The 19,720-nt window shown below is 45.1% G+C and overlaps 2 protein-coding genes and 1 long non-coding RNA gene across 16 annotated transcripts; 2 read left to right on the top strand and 1 right to left on the bottom strand.

Moving 5' to 3' along the window:
* Nucleotides 1-326: 326 nt before the first annotated feature.
* LOC133899031 (uncharacterized) lies at nucleotides 327-6,468 on the top strand. 8 transcript variants are annotated; one of them, XR_009906311.1, is made up of 7 exons: nucleotides 544-858; nucleotides 956-1,015; nucleotides 1,119-2,879; nucleotides 2,979-3,129; nucleotides 3,325-3,939; nucleotides 4,823-4,966; nucleotides 5,066-6,468. XR_009906311.1 is itself a non-coding variant. In XM_062339923.1 (6 exons), the coding sequence occupies exons 2-6, from the start codon at nucleotides 856-858 to the stop codon at nucleotides 3,972-3,974; spliced, it is 2,625 nt and encodes an 874-aa protein (XP_062195907.1). In that variant the 5' UTR covers nucleotides 333-526; nucleotides 758-855; the 3' UTR covers nucleotides 3,975-4,123. The 8 variants fall into 8 exon arrangements, 7 of the variants coding, with proteins under 7 accessions (XP_062195910.1, XP_062195907.1, XP_062195912.1 ...); XM_062339923.1 differs by lacking the exons at nucleotides 4,823-4,966; nucleotides 5,066-6,468 and adding an exon at nucleotides 333-526 and having other exon boundaries at nucleotides 758-858; nucleotides 3,325-4,123; XM_062339922.1 differs by lacking the exons at nucleotides 4,823-4,966; nucleotides 5,066-6,468 and having other exon boundaries at nucleotides 533-665; nucleotides 758-858; nucleotides 3,325-4,123.
* A 1,016-nt stretch (nucleotides 6,469-7,484) lies between these two features.
* LOC133899030 (uncharacterized) lies at nucleotides 7,485-12,729 on the top strand. 7 transcript variants are annotated; one of them, XR_009906309.1, is made up of 5 exons: nucleotides 7,485-8,269; nucleotides 9,366-11,316; nucleotides 11,414-11,493; nucleotides 11,587-11,748; nucleotides 11,979-12,727. It is a non-coding gene; the product is annotated as an uncharacterized LOC133899030 (long non-coding RNA). The 7 variants fall into 7 exon arrangements; XR_009906306.1 differs by having other exon boundaries at nucleotides 11,414-11,748; XR_009906307.1 differs by having other exon boundaries at nucleotides 9,366-11,493.
* A 1,841-nt stretch (nucleotides 12,730-14,570) lies between these two features.
* On the bottom strand, nucleotides 14,571-17,530 carry LOC133899344 (F-box protein At-B). The gene is made up of 4 exons (XM_062340329.1): nucleotides 17,044-17,530; nucleotides 16,744-16,946; nucleotides 16,381-16,489; nucleotides 14,571-16,147 (listed from the first exon to the last, which is right to left on the bottom strand). The coding sequence occupies exons 1-4, from the start codon at nucleotides 17,290-17,292 to the stop codon at nucleotides 14,828-14,830; spliced, it is 1,881 nt and encodes a 626-aa protein (XP_062196313.1). The 5' UTR covers nucleotides 17,293-17,530; the 3' UTR covers nucleotides 14,571-14,827.
* Nucleotides 17,531-19,720: the final 2,190 nt, after the last annotated feature.

The raw sequence follows: 19,720 nt of genomic DNA, 5'->3' as shown, positions 1-19,720 counted from the left end.
GCAAAAAGTTGGAGGGGTTTTTCTATAAATAGTTCGATCGCAATTAATAGTTGGGATGCCTTCTAGCCTTTTTAGGGGCTTCATGCAAAATATTAGATAGAGATTAATAAACAGAGGGGCTATACGTAAAATTGGTTGACTACAGTAAACCCGGGGGTTAGATAAGCAGCTGCCGTTGGATCAAATCGGCACGGCCCAGATTGAGTTATGGGCCAGTAGGGTGAAGGAGCTGCTCGGACAAGTTAGCGTGTTAGAGGGGGCAAAATGCCAAAATCACCAAGTGACAGGTAGAACCACCCCACAAATAAAAAAAGATTCCCGATCAAAGCTGGGAACAAGACGGCCTCGCGCCCGCTACTCTCGCGTGCGCTGGCCTCCCCCATCGGGTGGTGCCCTGCTCGACTCCGGCGGGTCCTGCTCGCCCTCTGAAGCGCTTGCCTCCCCGATCCGGCGGCTCGACTCCAACGCTGCTCGACGCCGGCGGGCTGCAGCTGCTGCTCGCCCACTCGCGCCCCTCGCTGATTTGGTTGGTAGTTGCTGCTCCTTTTTTTTCCTCGCCAGCCTCCTCCTCCTCCTCCTCCCCCTTGTTGAGTGCCATTTGAGTCATCCGATTACAGTGCGTTGCTGCTTGGAGAGAGCTCTTCTTTTTTCAGATTTTGTTCGTGGTTGGCACCTTCAATCTTGCTGAGAGTTCGTTAATCCATGTATACTTGCAAATGTAATTTTGAGATGTAATCGTGAGGTTCCTCAATTCTAGCCAGCCAAACAAAAGCTACAGCGGAAGGGATCGAGAAGAAGGAATCGGGTGGTTGGAGGGGATCAACCCATTCCCCGCTTGGATTGTTTCTCTTATGGATGGTTTTCCCTAGCTGTCATACGAAGCCTTACGCCCGTTTCCCCCCTTCTCTGTTGGTAACGAACCCTAACTTGCTTGGATGTTCCCTTTTCCTGGCAGTTCTCCAGTGAGGAACTCATGGCAACGGAAGGAGTACGCTGGTCATATGGTCAGAAGACAGTAAGTAAGATACAGCTAGTGATTTCATCGACCATGTGGTTATCTATTTCCTGCTGTGAAATGTTTGCAACCTGCTGATCACCTCATGATCCATATCTTGCAGGTGGCTGGCAGCACGAGGAGGAGCTCGTCAGATAGATGGGGTATTGCCCGTACGCCCATGAAAATGTTGATAGCACAGGAGATGGCTAAGGAGGGGGACATGAATCAGAAGACCACTAACGTTGTAGCAAGGCTGATGGGTCTTGATAATGATGTGTATCTTCCTAAGCCTGTTGTGCCTTCAAATAGGAGGAATTTCCCGGATGGACATTTGTCTGCCACATTGGCGAGAGTTAACAACCAAATGTCATTTGAGAAGCAGACAAGTTCTGTTGAAGATGTGGAATATAAAGCTGTCTATGAAGTTGGATACCAGCCACCAAAGGGTGAACGTTTGCGCAATGAATGTCCACGAGGGAGGCCAAATGAAGATCATGACAAGAGAAGAATGGATCTTGTTCGGCAAAAATTCGTTGAAGCAAAGCGGCTAGCATCGCATGATAATCTCCTCCAGTCGAAGGAATTCCACGATGCTCTTGAAGTTCTGAATTCAAATAAAGATTTGTTTCTCAAATTTCTCGAAGAACCTAATTCACTATTTGCAAAGCAATCTGGACAACTTCATTCTGCACCAACATCACCTCAGAGAAAGCACATTACTGTGTTAAAACCCTCCAAATCAGTGGAGATGAAGGGCAACAAAGTAATTAAAAGGCAGAAAAACCATACAGTTGATGGAAACAGATTGGATAGGAGTAATCTTCAAAACTCTGATGCTGGTCATGCCAAAGAAGAAAAGCTTCCGAAGCACACCAGGATAGTGGTCTTGAAACCTAGCTCAACAATTACTTCCATGGAGCAGTTTGAGCAAAATTATCATGTCGATCTAGATGATTCTGAAGCACTTGTTATATCAAGGCATGTGAGTGATGAGATAACTTGGTCAGTTCAGGACATGTTTCGTCATCATGATGATTCTTTGCAAGGTTGCATGCAATCAAATTTGTTCAGCACAGATAGATCATATCATGAGTATTCTGAAGAAGAGGGCACTAGCTTGAGTGACTCGGAGATTGGAACTCCAACATCACATCATTCTTGGGATTACATCTACCCGTTTAGCAATCCTTGTTTGAGGCCATCTATAATCCAAGCTTCTTGTTCTCATGAGTCACTGGCAACTAGGGAGGCTAAGAAACATACGTCTGACAGGTGGGCAACTGCACCATCTAATGAGATCGGCCGAGAAATGGTGCTAATGCGAAGGAGCTTAAGCACACTTGGTGAAATGCTTGCCATGCCTGATTTGATTAAAGAAGAGCTTTCTGATCAAGTGCCCCTTCATGCTACCAACCAGTTGTGCAGCAATGAACCGAGACTTGGTGTACCGTCTAATTGTTATGTTGACGATGGTGAGGGAGAAAGCTCCCTCAGGAAAATATCAAGGTCAAGATCTGTTCCGTTCTCTTCATCAACTTTTGACAGCCTACGTTTAGATGGTGGACGTTCAGATAAAGAACGTGCAGCGCCCAAGGAGGAGATCAAACCTAAGAATGGGAAATCATCTTTGAAGGGCAAGATCTCAAGTTACTTCTCAAAACGTAAGAAAGTAGAAAAAGAGAAGGATACCTCATCTCCCTTGGGGACCTCGAATGGCCGTGTTCCATTGGCCAGTAATGCAGCACTTATTAACTCAAATGTATCCCAACCTGTTTGTACTAGGTTACAACATGATGCTGCTTTGGAAAATTTAGAGGATCAGTTTGAGAGTGGACCAACTGTAGTTCCGTTCAATGAACTTGAAGCACCCTCCTCTTCGAAGGTACTTTTGTTTATTGATTTGGTTACCTACATTTAGGCTTGTATTTCTTGAAATTGGAATGTGATAAATATTTGTTAACTTGGATGATTGCTTTTGCAGTCTCCAATTCCTCTCGAGAAAACCTTGCCATTTGAGATTCGGAATTCCCACTTTGATCAACCCATCCCTACATCAATTCTTGATGCACAATTTGAGGATGTTAATGAGAAATCCCCCAGTTCATCTGAAAGTGCTATTATTGCTAAACAAGGTAAATCATCATGACAGCTGTTCTCTGATAGCCAATTTGGTTGAAGCGTGTTAACTTTGAACCCCATGATTTATCGGTCCGTATGACCTCAAGTTGTTTTCTGTGGACACAAATTTTGGCTGTAGTATCAGTTACATGTGCTTAATAATTGTTTCTTAGGTCATATTAGTATAAGTGCAATTATCTTTCTTGTAGAACCTCTGTCAAGGTCTCTTCCGATCGGATCAATTGCACGGACCTTATCTTGGGATGATGCTTCTCAAGAGGCTCCAATGTGTTCTACCAAAGGAGATAGCCATGAGCAAGAGCAGTATGAGTTCATTGAGAAGGTTCTATCATCTGCTGGCTTCTGTAATGAGAAGACCCACACCATCTTTGTTCGGTGGCATTCACTCGATCGCCCTATGGACCCAACTGTGCTTAACCAATTGTTGGAACGCAAGATGGAGGATGCCAAGTGCAGAGAGAGGCGGTCAAACCAGAGACTCCTGATTGATTCTGTCAATGCTGCCCTGCTGGACATTGGCCAAAATAAACTTTGGGGTGCATACCCTTGCACTGAACGGCATGCTAATGCACAGAGAGTTGCTACATGTGATGTGCTGGTAAATGATGAAGTGTGGAGGTTAGTAAAAAGTTGGCTCTTTGATGATGATAAGAATATTGCTGATGGGGGAGACAATGCAGGCCTTGTAGCAGATTGGGTTTTAGGTAGGGAGATTCATGGCAAAGGATGGTCCGAAATGCTACGCCTGGAGATGGATGAAATCTGCAAGGAGATTAGCGGGGAGGTCCTGAGCACGTTGGTTGGTGAGGCATTTACAGGCCTTGCTGGCTGCCATTGATGTTCCTTTATTTTCCCTGCTTGTGGCGTCCGCCTATTGCTTTTATTTCCGATCTGGTGGAGACCATTTCAGAGGCTCATCTGCACTCCCTATAGTTGTTCTTTTGTGTATATTGCCCACATAACTGTTATGCGTGCTGCTCAAGTGTTCCCACTTCCTCTCTATCTGTTACATGTTGTGGACGCTTTCATTGGGCAAACCTGCAAGCACAGGCAGCCCAAGTCTAAGTCCAGCTAGGCGTCCATGGATTAGAGATAAGTTGATAGTTTTCTTAATTAGCAAGTTAGGAATGTCGGTTAAGAAGAGATTATGTTAGTTAAGATACGAGTCCTATTCTATCTCTGTTCGGTTAGGTTGAATTGTTAGGGCCGGCTATATATATGCCAGTTAGATTGATATGAGGAATTAAGCAAAGTTATAAAACCCATCTAAATCGGCTGCTCAGAGCCTCCTTGAGAGGGCGAGTACGTTTCCACCTCTTTGCTTTCCTTAACCAATACACAAGCCATATCATACATCTCATCACCATTGATACATTCACAGCAATAACGTTAATGAGTACAGCTGCATTTCAAATTCTTTTGGCCACAAGTTCTCTTCTCTATGAGTGTGAGGTGACAAAATAGAGGGTAGAGCTGGAAGCCTCAAGCACTGTGCTGTGCATCCTTAGTGCTAATTGCAGGTTCCTAGAGGATAATTACATCTGTCTTTCTCTTCCGAGCAAGTATCATTAGATTCCATGTGCTTCGTTCCTTGAAAGCCTACAACAGTCCAATGCACCACCTTCCCGTGCATTTCTTTACTGATCCTCTTGTCCTCCTCTGCCTTCCCCTTTCTCCAAATTGCAGCAAGGCCACCTGCAATGAGGAGGTGAATTAAAAATGCCCAGGCAAGCAGCAAGTTCCATTGACATTCTAGGGAATAACAGTTCTTCGTTGATGTGAGGGGGAATCCTTGCATTCTTTTTATGGATCCAATGGCCAATCTCCTAGGTATGCTTTCAAAATGCTTTTTTGCCTTGCTTAGTAGTACTACTAGTAGTATCTATTAGGCTAGTGTTTCCCTTCTAAGTGTTGTCACTTGTGTGCCAGCTTGGTGCTATGGTTTGCACGTTGTGGTCCCTTGATGTGAACTGTAGCCTGTAGTGATCTGTTGAGCGCTGGTCGCTGGGCCTCTCATGGTCCTACATATGTTGGTCCTGGATGTATGCTCTATCATAGATAGCTTTAAAGAAAGTCCATATGGGAAGTTGTTTGTTGGCCAAAAAACTATGGGTTTGGGATGGATCTGGAAGTTATATCACGAACGGGAGTCCTTGTGGTGTCAACTAATGTATAAGAAGTAAATGTCAGAAGGAGATTTCTACCGAGCCAATCGTTGAGGTGGCTCGTAATTTTGGCGAAGTTTACTACAATTCAAACACTGATTTAATTGGGGAGCAGTGCCCGAAGTTAACAATGGCAGGAGTACAGAATTTTGAAGGATATTTGTGTGGGACATTCACCTCTGAAACTCCATTTTCCTCTTCTTTTTGAGGTATGTTCTGCTCCTGATATTTTGTTTTGTGGTCGCTTCAATGGGGGAGTTGTGGAATATTGGTTTTAGTTGGTTTTTTGGAGTGGGAGGAATTGATGGATGCACTCTCAGATTTTGAGTTGAATCAGGAGTAGGATGAAATTGCATGGGCCTTGGAGAAAAAATGGTTGCTTCTTTATTTATTTTTTTATCTGATCGGTGGCTTCTTTAATTTGGAGGTGTCTTCTAGAGTTCACATGCAGCAGCTGTGGAGGGTTGAAGTGCCTGCCTTCGAAAATAAAGATCTTCATGTGGAAATTGTACAATGGTAAGATCCACCCTGGGGATCAACTTGAGAAGAGATAGGGTCCAGGTAGGTGATGGATGGTAATTGCATTATTTGTAGAGTAAGTGAGAATGTTGATCTTATCATGTTTTTATTTATGTCCTGCTGCTATATTCATCTGGGCATCTTTAAGTTTGATCGAACTCCAAGATTGGTTAATGATTCGATCTGGCGGATCAATCGACAACGGAAGCATTTCAGGGAGGCTTTGTGGTTTGGGAGTGCTGCTCTTTGCTGGACATTGTGGAATGCTCGGAACAAGATGGTTGCAGAGCATACGACTGACGGTGGTTGCTTGGAGCTGCACAAGCAGTGTGGTGAAATACTCGATGATGGCCCATAACCATCTGTGCAGCTCCAGGCGGCCGTACAAACTGATTTCTTTTCCACAGAAAGAATTGGAAAGCCGTTCTGATTTTCTGAAGCCGGCAGACCAGGACGCCATCATCGAAGACTTGACATTTCATCTTTTACCTTTTTGCTAATAAGAATGCTGGCTGTTAGGGAGTTCCAATACGCTGCAATATGATCTCTCCCTGTAAAAGCTGGTCTGTCCCTGCTCGTTTGCTGTTCTTTTGTATCAGTACCTGAATTCTAAGCTTTCTTAATATGATGTTTTATTTCAGTGTTTCACCACACTCTCTTATGTAACTGTAACAACAGATCGATTTTTTGTGATGATTAATTCCTGGATCGTTACTACTCCAAATCTGCATCTTGGACAGTGCAGTCCGAATTGAATAAGTATCTTTTTAGATAGAGAATAAAAGTTTTCTGTCACGAGTTGACTGTAGACGGTGGTTTGACAACCAAGAGGCGAAGTGATCCAATTCCAGTACAGAGCAAGCAATGTGTCGAATCGAATGCTCACCAGCAAAGCATGCTATTGATTCCAAAAAAAAGGGATAAATGCAAAAAACCCCCCTAAAAGTCACTTGGATTTTGACTTTTCCCCTCAAAAGTTATTTGGTTGCAAAAAAACCCCCTAAAGGTTTGATTTTGTTGCAAAAACACTCTCAAAAATTTAATTTTTTTTTCAAACTTCCTCTCCATGAAATATGATGAAAAGGATATTATTTTTGAAAACAAATTTCACAGAAGGTCTTAGAATTATCTCTAGTTTTTTTTTAGAATTTTTTTAATATTTTTTTTATTTTTTTGAATTTTTAGGGGTTTTTTTCAACAAAATCAAATTTTTAGGGTTTTTTTTTAACAAAAACAACTTTTAGGGAAAAGATAAAATCCAAGTGACTTTTGGGGTTTGCAGTTTTCCAAAAAAAAAAAAAAAAAGAGGAAGCATGACGTGTCAATGGGAGAAACCATGGACATGCCAATGGGAGGCTTGCATCAGAAGACAGGCCACGCCGGCGGCGACGATGAAGAAGCTGGCTGGCCGCCCCCACAGGCGGGCGCGTGATCAGACCAGAGCGACGCTAGCTAGCTGTTGTCCAAGGAGCGAAGCGACGCGTCCATGTCCGGCTGGCTGGGTGGAGCAGACCATATCCTAGAGCATCTCAGCGGCTGCCGTGACCGTGGACGAGGAGTCCCCAGCCTCAGACTTCTCCTCCCTCATCAGCGGCGGCGTACGTCGAAGGTGCCGTCCCGCGCCCCCGCCGTACTCCTCCGAGCTCCATCCCCATCGATCGACAGGCCTGTGGCTCGGAGCTCCGTCCCCTGCTATTGGCGTCGAAATCGGACAGGGGGAGAGCTGCGGAAGGAGAGACACAGTAGCGTTTGCAGGCGGAGTAGGAGGGAGATCCGGCGGATAAGGGGGAGAAGAGAGCCGGAGTCCATTCTCCGCGACTCGCCGTTGCCGTTGCCGGACCGGAAGGGAGAGCCAGCAATGGTGGGATATCGCGGAGGGACTATGCTGCAAAAAATGGACCGCGATTAATAATCACGATCCGTTTTAGAGAGCTATATGCAAAATATTGGATCACCATTAATAATTACGATCCATTTTAGGGGTGTTTATGTAAAACAATGGACCGCGACTAACCATCGTTATCCATTTTAGGGGGTTTAATGAAAAATATTAGATCGCGGTTAACAATCGCGATCCAAGTCAGGAGGTTTTATGTAAAATTTGTTGACCACAGTCAATCCTCGGTGGCCACGCTTGTGCCGTGGCCATGGCGGCTCGGTGCTCCGCCAACCTCCATCGCGAACCCACACACCCAGATGAGAAGAAGGTAGACGAGAGAGATGGAGGTGGCGGGCTCGAGCTCCGGGCGCTGTGCAGCACAGCGAGTCCGTGCCTGAACAGGGATAGGCGGCGGCGGCGCGACAGCGACGGGCGGGGCGAGTGGGCGCGGTCGTGGTACCTGAACAGGGAGGGGATCGAGCGCGGCTCGCTGTCGCGGCCCAAGAAGCCAAACTTTATCTGGGCCACCTACTGCTCCTTCGTCCGCGACGTCTGCCTCAGGCTTCAGTTGTAAGTGCTCGCCTTCTTCTTCGTCTCCTCCTTTCCCCAATCGCGTACCTGGATGGTATAGTTCAATCTGCGAGGTTAGACTTTACGCCAGCACGTATTGCAATGTTACTGAGTTTGCGGGCAAATGTGTGTTTGGTGGGGATGTTGATGTTGAGTTTTTCTGATGAAAGATGCCATTTTTTTTTGCGGGGAACAGGAATTTTATTACTGAATAATAATGTCTTTACACCCCTTTTTGCCAATTGTGCTAACTCATGAACTACTCTATTCCCATCCCTGTTCACATGGTTAAAACGACGATCCGGCAAATTCAAAGCAAGATCCTTTGCCTCCTTCAGTATAGAGCCAAAGCTCGACCGATCCCATTCGGTGGACGACATTTCCTCAACCAGCGCCGAACAGTCCCATTCAAAGATGGCCGGCATGTTCACCCATTCATTCGCAAGTCTACAGCCAACCAGGCACGCCTGCGCTTCTGCTTCCATGGGACTGCTGCTCGCCAAGAGTCCTGACCACGCGGACAGAAGTACTTCGCCATAACAATTCCTGATAATGCATCCGCCGAAGGACTCTCCGGAATGTGCATCGAAGCTGGCGTCAGTATTGACTTTCGCCCAACCGACCGGCGGTGGCTGCCATTTGGATGAATCAGGCGGCCTCCGCACGGGCCGAGAAGCCCTGACACTAGCCTTTCCTTGCCATCAGAAAATTGCCGAATTTGAAACAGAGTCTCAAAATAATTTTTCAGAAAACTAACCGACTGTGAGACAGTGGCTTCGCCCTTGACGTGGATAGCATCATTCCTCAAATGCCAGGCGCGCCAAAAAAACAGAAGAATACAAGCACAGGTTTCATCATTCACTGAATTGAGAAGCACCTGTAGCCAAGCCGTGCCAGTATAAGCAAATTCCGGTTCGGAGGGCAGATCCCAGACCTCCCTCATCGCCTCCCGCAGGGCTTTGGCCTTAATGCACCTCACCACAGCATGGAATCCATCTTCCTCCGCGTTTCCACACAGGGAGCACGTCGGGCAGGGAGCCAAAGTTCAACGCCAACGGCTCATCTGTGTGATGCCATTTTTTTTTTCTTGCTGCAGGCTGCAGATTACAATGGCAACGCTATCGTGCTCTTCCATCGCTTTTATCTCCTTCAATCTCTTGCCAAGAACGAGAGGCAAGTAAAGATATTTTAATAATGTATGCCTGGCGCTTCCATGGCACCACCCAATATTTCTCTGAGCTTTATATAGAATGTAAATTGGTCTCTGAAGATGTGATATCCCTGATAATTAATGCTAATCTGCTTTCTCCAACGCGAGATCATGCTATGGACTATATATCCTAGCAGAGAAAGGGAGTATTTTGTTTCTGTACAGGATCTTATCTAGTCTTGATGATTGGTCGGGAGTAGAATTGCAGGTTCCTCCAAATTTCCAAAAGGGAACTAATGTTTCAGGGGCCAAATGGGATCTTATCGCTTATTACCATGCATGATGCATCCCGTAACTAACACTTTAGCACAATTGCCCAAAGCATCCTTGCATGACTGTAGCAACCTAGCTACAAAGCAAGTTTAATTTGTTGACATAAGGAGCTTGACCTTGGTGCAATGGCTTCCACATTGTCGCGGTAAAATGGATGCCTACTTATTTTGTCTACAGGGTCACTAACTAGATTTTTGTCATGTTCTGACACAGAGAGAATAACGAATTTCTTTTTCTTGTCTAATTTCAAAGCGTTCACATTTTGCTTTACGACCATCAGACCCTAACATTAGTACATTACCTGACTATGTACCTTTGTTGGTGTTAATCGAGGGTAGTGTGTCATAAGAAAAATATATATACAGAGTGTGTATACATGTACATTCAAGCTGGCTTCGTGTTAATACGTCCATGGCTCTACGCATGTGCATTATATGATCTACTGGTCTTTCGAGTGGCATAAATTGCCTTGGTGTTTTTTTTATGAAAGATGTGTTGAAATTATTAGAATCCGAACAAGTAATTGCGGAGATTCATGCCGGAATGTCCACTTTGCATTTTTACCAAGAAGGTGAGCAATTTGCCCTTCTTAAATAATTGGTCTGGATGTGAGTTATAGCTTTAAGCAATTTACCTGGAGCACCTATATTGCAATCGTGGACAAAGGTATGATTCTTTTTTAGCAACTCTATCGAACTTGAAGCAGCACTTTCCAATAATAACCATATCAGTAAGTATTAGCAACTTGTTATACTGATATTTAATTTCTTCTCGGTAACTCATATCAGATTCATGTTCAATTCTTCTTTCTTTCATCAGTATATATCCCTTGAAATTTAGCACATAGTTGAGTACCTAAAATATAGAAACACAAATTTATACAATTCGCTCCATTCTATTGGTTCTTTATTCTTTAACAGTTGAAAGTTACTCACCAACTCTTTGTTCTTCCAGACTGTTGCAACTGTTTGTGTATTTCTTCCTTTAAAGATTGAAGACACTAGACCCACCTTGCCCATTAGAATGAGTTGTCATTGTGCATATGAAACAATGTATCGGGAAAACCCTGATGCTGCTAGCAGAATCTACCAGAAGATACTCGAAATTTTACATCCTTCGTACTATAGTTCTGTTTGTTTTTTATTCTGATTATAGATTCTAGTCCCCAAAGAAAAAGCAAAAACAAACAATCACAATATAAAAGCTGATTCTCACAATCTGCAAGCTAAGTTTTACTACGAAATTCTACAATCTACAATCTGGTGGGAATGAGCTTCCACTGATTCTACGGAATGGACTGGATTCTCACAATCTGAAGCTAAAACAAAAGTCCTATTACTCTTGACACTTAGCCTGCTGTTTTGTGATATTTTGGGGCTTTGCTGTTGTGTAACTTTTTCAATTAAAAACAGGAAATTCTTGAGAAGCAAAAGCCCTAATTTTGGTAGGGGAGACATTAACCCTAATTTTAATGAAGACAAGTGTCATAAAGAAGGCATCTAACCCAGTTTGTAATGAAGATCTGACTTTAGGTTTCAGGAATCCAGCAAATCCTATCAAGCTAGTGAGTATCTGATAATATAATAAACAAATATTTGATGGAGCAGGTTTGAATCCTGAAGGATGCAAAATTGAGAATAATTGTCTCGTTTCTGAAACAGGAGATTTTCTACAAGGACAGTTTGTAACGAAGACCTGACTTAAGCTTTCAAGAATCCAGCAAATCCTATCAAGCTAGCGAGTATCTGATAATACGCTAAACAAACATTTGATGGATCATGTTTGATTCCTGAAAGATGCAAAATTAAAAATAGTTGTTTCGTTTCTGAAACAGGAGGTTTTTGACAAGGACACCTTCAGTAAAGATGACAGGACGGGTGATGCGGAGTTCGACATCGAACCGCTGATGCAAATCATTCAGATGGATCTGGAGGACATCCACAGCAGCACCGTGTGGCCGAGCAGGACATCCTCCTCAAGTTGAGAAATGCTTCAGGTATCCAAGGGCAACACTAACATTTGGACTGAACCCTGGTGTCCTATTTGGCAAAATATGCATGAGCTTCTCATTATTCCTCCACAAGGAACCTGCATCCCAAACATTGTTTCTGATCTCTGGATACCGAACACAAAAACCTGGCACACGTACAAAATAGAACATTTTTTTATCCTGCTGCTGCTCAAATAACTTCAGTTCCCTACCATTCCTTCTGAGGAACTGGACAGACTATGTTGGCAGCCATCTCCGTCAGGAAGCTGTTCCACCAAGGATGCGTACAGACATTTGCTGAACTTGCAGCACCAACCGCTGCAAATCAATGGAAGAAGGGCAATTTCAGCTGACACCCTGAGTATCCTCAAAGCAGCCTGGACTCCGGAGAGACAAGCTCCTGCAGCATCGCATCAAGACATTTGCATGGCGATTGAGCAGGTCATGGAATCATGCCACCATTTTCACTAGTAGCTGCTGATATGGAGTCGTTGATAAAAAATTAGATGGCTCAAAAATAAAATAAAATCTAACAGACTCAATTTGTTCATGCATATTGAGTCGACTGTAGAGGAATGAAACAATCAAGCTCATGTGGTATTGACACATGTATTGCGTATTGGTACTATATGAGCTGCTATGTTTGCTTTATTTAGCTTGCGTGCTTTCTTATGTTACTGTAACATGTATTGGCACATGTGATTCATTTCTATAATGAAAACAAGTGGTAATTTCAAATGCAAGTCTTGTTTGCAAGAGCTAATTTGTGATTCTATCTGGCACTGGATGAGTTGGCTCTTGATGTTTCCTGAAAATTCGACATGTGGACATCACCAATGTCAAATTTTGGTTCCAATGAAACTGAAGCTAGCTTCCTTGCTTTTTGCTGCTGCCCACCAGTTCCCTTCACTAGAGAATTCCCATGTATTTGAGATGGAAGGAGATGGATAAATTTTGGGCTATTTGGATTGAGGTCCTTGCGTAATTGCCTTTGCCTAATGACATTGTAAAAACAAATACCTGATTAATCAGTGAGGTTTATGTTGGAATTAAGGGATCACCCCATCCATGTTGCCGTACTCCACACATGGTGCTGGTGACCATGGTTGCCGTGCGTGCCTCAGCTGCAACAATGGTGCCCACGCAGGAGCTGTGCGTTAAGGGTGTGATTGTTTGTCTGTATTTGGAGATCATAGTCTGGTGGATACGTATAATCTTATAAAGAAGCTTGTTTAGTTGCTCGTATTCACCTTTTTCAGTTTGGTCTTATGGATGCAAATATATGCTTCCAGTCTGGCTCGGTAGATACAAGCAGAATCACTTGTCAGTGTCATAAATTTACTTTCATGCAAGCAATTAACTATAATCTTAACTCTTGCTTAACCTTTCCAGACAGATACAACCAATAAATATTCTTCTTTTCAACACATATGACTCAACTCAGCTTGCTTCTCATCAGTTCGCATATATGGTCCATAAAGGCAACACCCCCATGTAGGCAACCAATCACACTCTAACCCCTTCGCTATTGTTCAGCTGCTCTGCTCCATGTTCGCACCCCAACCGTCGAGTTGTCACGCCTTATACAACCTTCATGTGTATAGCTGCGAGATATGGAGGCCACAACAGATGCCTCCAGACAGAAGAGATCAATGCTTGTTGTCACCATCATTGGAGAGCCGGACCACTAGCTTCATCACTTGAAGGTATGGAGTCACCAGTACTGATCGAAATCGGAGAGGGGGAGACCTAGGGGAGGAGGGACACATCGGCAGTGGGAGCAAAGTAGAAGGGAGAGCCGGAGTCCATTTGTCGTTGTTGTCGCCGGACGAGAAGGGTGAGCCATGAACCTAGGGAGCGAGTGCTGACTGCAGAGGGACTATTTTGCAAAATAGTGTCCGTATTAGATAGGTTTATGCAAATAGTTGCATCATGAATTTGCGATACTTTTTGAGTGGTTTATGCAAAAAAAAAATTGGATCGTGATTAATAATCATGATCCACTTTAGGGGGGTTTATGCAAACAATTGGAACACGGTCTGAATTAGGGTTTTATTATGTAATTGCCAGCAAGCTACCGTCGTTGGATCACAAAGGTATGCGATTAGATGGGTGAGTCAAAAGGAGCTCCAACCCGCTGCGCCCATGACAGTTCAGTGCTCAGACGGTAGCCATAGGCTTCCACGCCGCGAGCCTCCAGACGCCATGCGGCGCAACGGAGTCCGTGGCAACCGCCATGGTCCATGGCTGAGGCCTGAGGTCCTCCAGTCCATCCCCTTGGTGGACGGAACCGACACCGTCACCACAAATCTTCACCTCCCGACGCCGAGGAGATTGGCAACAGCTATGGCGATCAAGCAGGAGCAGCAGCAGCATGGGATCCCGCACCACATTGGCCGTCACCGCGTGGGCAACGAGGCCATTCGGATGGGCAACGAGGCGAAGCGAGATCCGGTGAAGGAGATGGTGAGGTGTAAGACTGACAGAGAAGGTGGAGCAACACGCGGAGGTGGGGTCTACAACAAGGAGGAGATCTATGAGACCATGCCACCTGTGAAGGAGGTTATGAACTGGTGATGGACATGCTCTCTGCAAGTGAAACAGACTGGGACATGTTTGGTTGGCTTGCCTGTCCAGCTCGTATCGCCTTGCTCGGTAAGGCTAGTGTCGGAGAGCAGTTTCGGCTCGCCCAAGCTGGCGAAGTAAATCCGCAAGGCAAACGGCGGCAAGGAATCTAAACGCGCCCTATTGCCTAATTGAAGAAGGACATGCATCTCACCTGTGATTTCAAAATGTCTAACTAAACAAGGAAGAATTACCAAAGCCAGTGGCAAAACCAATATTGCTTTATTCGAACCCTAAAAATGCTCCAATGCCACTTAACAAGCTCACTGACATTGCGACACGAGAAACAACCAAATGGTCCTAGGAATAGTTCTTTACTGCAATCACCCACAGGTCAACAGATAACAGTTTCATTTTGGGATAAAGCGATCGCAGGTCAACAGATACTACTAGTTCTACTTGGTTACACAATGGAACAGGGCACTACAACATCAACACTCGAACGGCAACAACAACACATCTACTGAAGAGTACGAATGTCGGGATGGAACTTGTTCCTGCAGCCCATCTCGCAGGCATTGCCACAGATTGTTAATCCTGGCTTTCGCTCCAGGAGTTGAGCAATGGTCGGCCTGCAGCCACGACGTTCTACCACATTCTTCCCAACACCAAGCCACCGTAGTCCTCGAAACAATGGAGCCTCAAAGTGCCTCAGGAAGTTACGAGACAGCCTACTACAGTAGGCGAGATCAAGCATTCTCACAGAACATTTGCCAGTGTCAGGGCGCATTGAACCTAGCATCTCGAGAGATGAATCAGTTATGAGGAGGCAGTTCCGCAGAGACAGGTTGCTTATCTGCTCACAGTTCTTGGCGATCACTGTCACAGCTCTACCTGATATTCTTGGTACATTCCCGAGGTCAAATGAGACTAAAGTCTTCTTGATGGTGCCAGTACCGCACAACAATGAAGCTATTCCATTACTGCTGATCCTTTTGCACCCTCTCAAGCACAAAGAAGATATTGGGCACCTCTTGTTACCGAGCGCTGATAAACCGGCATCAGTAATGTCAGCCCCCGCAAGATCCAGTAGAGTTAGCTCGGAAAGCTGTGAGATGGAAACCAAGCCGGAGTCTGCAATGCTCTTGCAACCCGAAAGATCAAGAACCTTTAACTTGGTGCAGGATGCGAGAGATATGGCTGTTTCACTGGTTAGGAGAGCACAGCTAAGCAACCTCACTTCTGTAATATTTGGAGCTGCCTTATCAAGATCAAGGCATGCCAAGTCTGACAAGCACAAACCATTACTGACCTCAAATTTCTTCAGGTCCTTGCCGGAGTGAAGAAGGGCTGCATACCCTGCATCGCTTACTTTAGAAAACCCACCAAGTCTAATGGTTCTGAGTTGCTTGCATCCTTCAGCAAGCATCAATATCCCAAAGTCGTTTACCCTTCTAAAGTCGGAGTAACGACGTGTAAGAGACAAATGTCTCAAGTTGTGGCTTAAGCCAAGGGCTTGGAGCCCGATATTGGTCAAATCGTCGGGCAAATATGGTTGGCTAACAGGTTCATCTTCCAGGCACAGCTCAACTAAGTTTCGGACATTTCTGGTGATCAAGACAACAAGTTCATCTGTTATTGTGTCAAGAACTAATGAGAGTGATTCCAAACTGTCAGTGATGTGCGTCTTCAGAGATGCGGTTATAGGGAAGACTGTCTTTGCCCGCGAATGAGAGACAGGTTGCAGCAACAGATCCTTGATGGTATTAGGAACAAAAGGCAACCCAGTCTCGTAATCAACGGTGTGTGGATCTAGCAGAGGGAACTTCACCCAAAGAGTCTGTATTATGAGATTAAGGAAGTCAGGTTAGACTCAGCAACCAAATTAAATTAACTTCTCCCAAGAGCACCATTTCATTATTCAAAGAATCTGGCTAATAATATGCAGCCTACTCTATGCTCTAGTACTGAAAGATACTGAACACAGTTTCACAAAATACAACATCACTACAAAATGGCCATGTTTTTAAGTTAGGAAGAGTATCATATTCATACGAGACAAATATCTCTCACCTCCAAGTAACCACATCCCGTGTAGATTGGTGCTAGGAAAGTACAGCCGAATCCAGAGTAACGAGAATCTAAAATGACTGGAGAAACATCCATCTCCAGCTTTAATGACCTGGATTTAAATACAGGTTTCAGCATTCTCAGACTTCCCATGATTTGGATGAAGAACACGAATTAGTATGAAAGTCAATCGCTATGACTTGACAAAAAGTAGCCCAAAACCACATTCAAAATGCTCATCTCACTGTGAAGAGAAAAAACTCAACGATGCATAGCTCCTGATTCGACATGCAGCATATGTTCAAGACATATATTCGCGTTGTGCATACACTCCGGCACAAACAAGCCAATGCCGAAGAGCCGTACCTTAAATTGCGGCATCTCTCACCAATAGCCATGAAGAAATCCTTCGAGAACGAGCACTTGAGCAGCGAGAGCTCGCACAGGCTACCCTTCGCGATGGCCGAAGCTGCGGAGTCGTCGAGGAGGCTGCAATTCACGGCGAGGCTGCGTACCGCGCGGTTCCCCGCGAGAATCCTGCTTAGGATCGCGTTCGACGGAGCAAACGCCTACAGCGGCGAGCAACCAAACCCCAGCGGTTAGGGGAAGGAAACCGTTTGGCGGGGTGAGAAGAGGCGAGACGGAGGGCGAGGTGGGGAGGCTCACAGAGAGGTCGATGGCGGTGACGGCGGATATGGCGGCGTTGGCAGTGGCGTGGAGAGCGCGGCAGGACGCGGCGGCAGAGCAGGCGTCTTCGACGTCGAGACGGCCGAGCACCTCCACCAGGAGCGCCTCGGGGAGCCGGTTGACCAGGCCTCCGACTTCAGCACTGCCGGAGGGATCTCCGCCGCTGCGGTCACCGCTGTCGCCGGCGGCGACGGCGGTTCGGGGTTTCTTCTCCGTCGAGTCCTCCATCCCGTTTGCTTCTGGGATTGGGCCTGGCCGCCCGCCGGCGGCGGTTCGGGGTTTCTTCTCCGTCTAGTCCTCCATCCCGTTTGTTTCTGGGATTGGGCCTGGCCGCCCGCCGGCGGCGGTTCGGGGTTTCTTCTCCGTCGCGTCCTCCATCCCGTTTGCTTTTGGGATTGGGCCTGGCCGCCTGGAGCATGGACTCTTGATTGGAGAATTGCAGATTTGCGGAGAGAGAAACAGGGAGTCCCAGGATATGCCGCCGACACCCCAGGTCCACATGGGAACAGGTGTATGACAGGTGGGCCATATAGTAACCCGTCAGTTTGCCCTAGCATTCGTGATTAGGATTTGGGAATGGTGAATAGCGGGAGGGAATCGTGGGATGGGTGAGTTCGTTCCATGGTTCAGGAGTTTGCTAAAAGAAGAGGATTTGCCAATTCGGGAATGGGATAGGAAGGGCTAGGTTCTTTTTTTAGGTTGTATTTTATGTAAAATTACTAAAATGTACGTAAATAAAGTGAACTATTCCGATATTAAAACATTCGTTAGCATTGTATTTTCGTATCTAAACCCGAACTCGCAAGAACTGGACAAAGTGTTCGGAATAGAGGAGGATGTCAAGTAGGGATGATAACGGGCATAATACATGTGGTAGAAATTATATATATTTGTACTCGCGAGTTAATTTTCAAATCTGATCTGCACCTGTTAGCTGTCACGGGTAAAGATTGAAACCCCATGTCTACCACTTGCGAGCACACCCATATACCCGCTTGTGACTGTGAGACTTTAGGGATGCTACTCATGGGAGTTGACATCTGGGTGCGTGAACAGCCGGTCGAGGGTCGGCGTTGGGTGAGGATGGGCATGGACAGCATGGTCGGATTCGGGGACAGGCGCGAAGCCGTGGACGGGTGTGGATATATCATATTCATATCTTGTTTTTTTAAAGAAAAGACCAAGATCTATGGTGATTTGAAGATATCGAAAGATATTTTTGGCGTTTAGTTGGAGCAGTGCTATGTGTACCTAGTAAATTCACTATAAATACGACATCAGGTCTGATACAATTTGTAAGATATATAAGCGTTCCAATAACACTAAGATAAGGAACATTGAGTCTTAGTATCTCTTTTCATTCTATGAGGAACGATGACGTTCTAAGAGAAATGGTGAATTAGGACACTTAAAAATTAATGATTTTCAAAATTTCATAAGATAAACCCATCTCAATTTCTATCTAAATGTGCTCTAGATTTATCTAGTATATCTACTCTACCGCTCAAAAGAATTACAACATTCTCTAGCAAGATAAATTACAAGAAAGTAAATGCAAAAACGTAAATAAGGTAGAGACACATATTCGGTACAAGGGATTTTTATCCCGTGTTATCGATGGTATAAATATCACCCCTAGTCTACATTAGAGCTCTAACAAGAATATTCTCCCGATCGACACCCAATCATGACTCTTGAGCCAACAAGCTAAGGCAAGGTCTCAAGCTGGATGAGCCACTAAGGCAAGGTCTCACCACTAGCATCTCTTTTGGTTACTTGCCGCTGTGATCACTTCGGAGCTTAAGCTACTAAGGCAAGGGTTTCTGCGTCTCCGTACACGTGTCTTGCTACCGCTCGATACCAAGTCGGAGAGTCAACAAGCTTGAGTCACCAAGGTCCAAGATGCCAACGAGTCACCAAGACTCTAAGGTGCTAGCGTACCTCTCGGTGCAATCTAGGATCACTCCTTGATCCTTTCTTCAAGCTGCAGCACCTAGATACAACTTACTCTAGGCCTATAAGCACTAAACACTATCTAATCTTGTGCTTAATCACCTTGGATGATCACTTTAAGTATTTCGGTGGCTTGGATATCTTTTCAAGTGTGTATGAGCTTCCTCTAGACTCCGCAGCATGCCACACCTTTAAATGACTGAGTGGAGGGATATTTATAACCTCAAACCCGCTAACTAGTCGTTTTTCACATAGCTTAGAAAAGCTGTTAACACCGGATAATCCGGTAAGAACAGTAGTACTAACACCGGATCATCCGGTGAGTACAACCTTAGAAACTAGCCGTTGGAACTCCACTCAATGCCTCTGTGAACACTGAAAACTCTGGTATACCTTCAAATCTATCACCGGATCTTCCGGTGAGTTATCTTGAGCCATCCGAGGCTTTGCAGCCTCTCTATGTAAAATGCTTCGGTGCATTTATCCGGTGTTCATTCTATTCATACCGGATCATCCGGTGAGTTAAACATTTTCTTCTTTTCCCTAGAAATGCTTCGGTGCAACTATCTCTGTGATCACCAGACTATCCGGTGAGTTAATCTTCATTCTTCATCATTTTTTTCCAGAACTGGTACTCCCCGAATTTCATTACTCAGTTCAAAATCATCTAGTACATTCAGTATCACATTCTTCCCGACTGTTG

This window comes from Phragmites australis, chromosome 18 (assembly GCF_958298935.1).
Source record: "Phragmites australis chromosome 18, lpPhrAust1.1, whole genome shotgun sequence".
Classification (NCBI taxonomy): Eukaryota; Viridiplantae; Streptophyta; class Magnoliopsida; order Poales; family Poaceae; genus Phragmites; species Phragmites australis.
The sequence above is the reverse complement of the archived record's forward strand: the minus strand, read 5'-3'. Positions and strand labels throughout refer to the sequence as shown.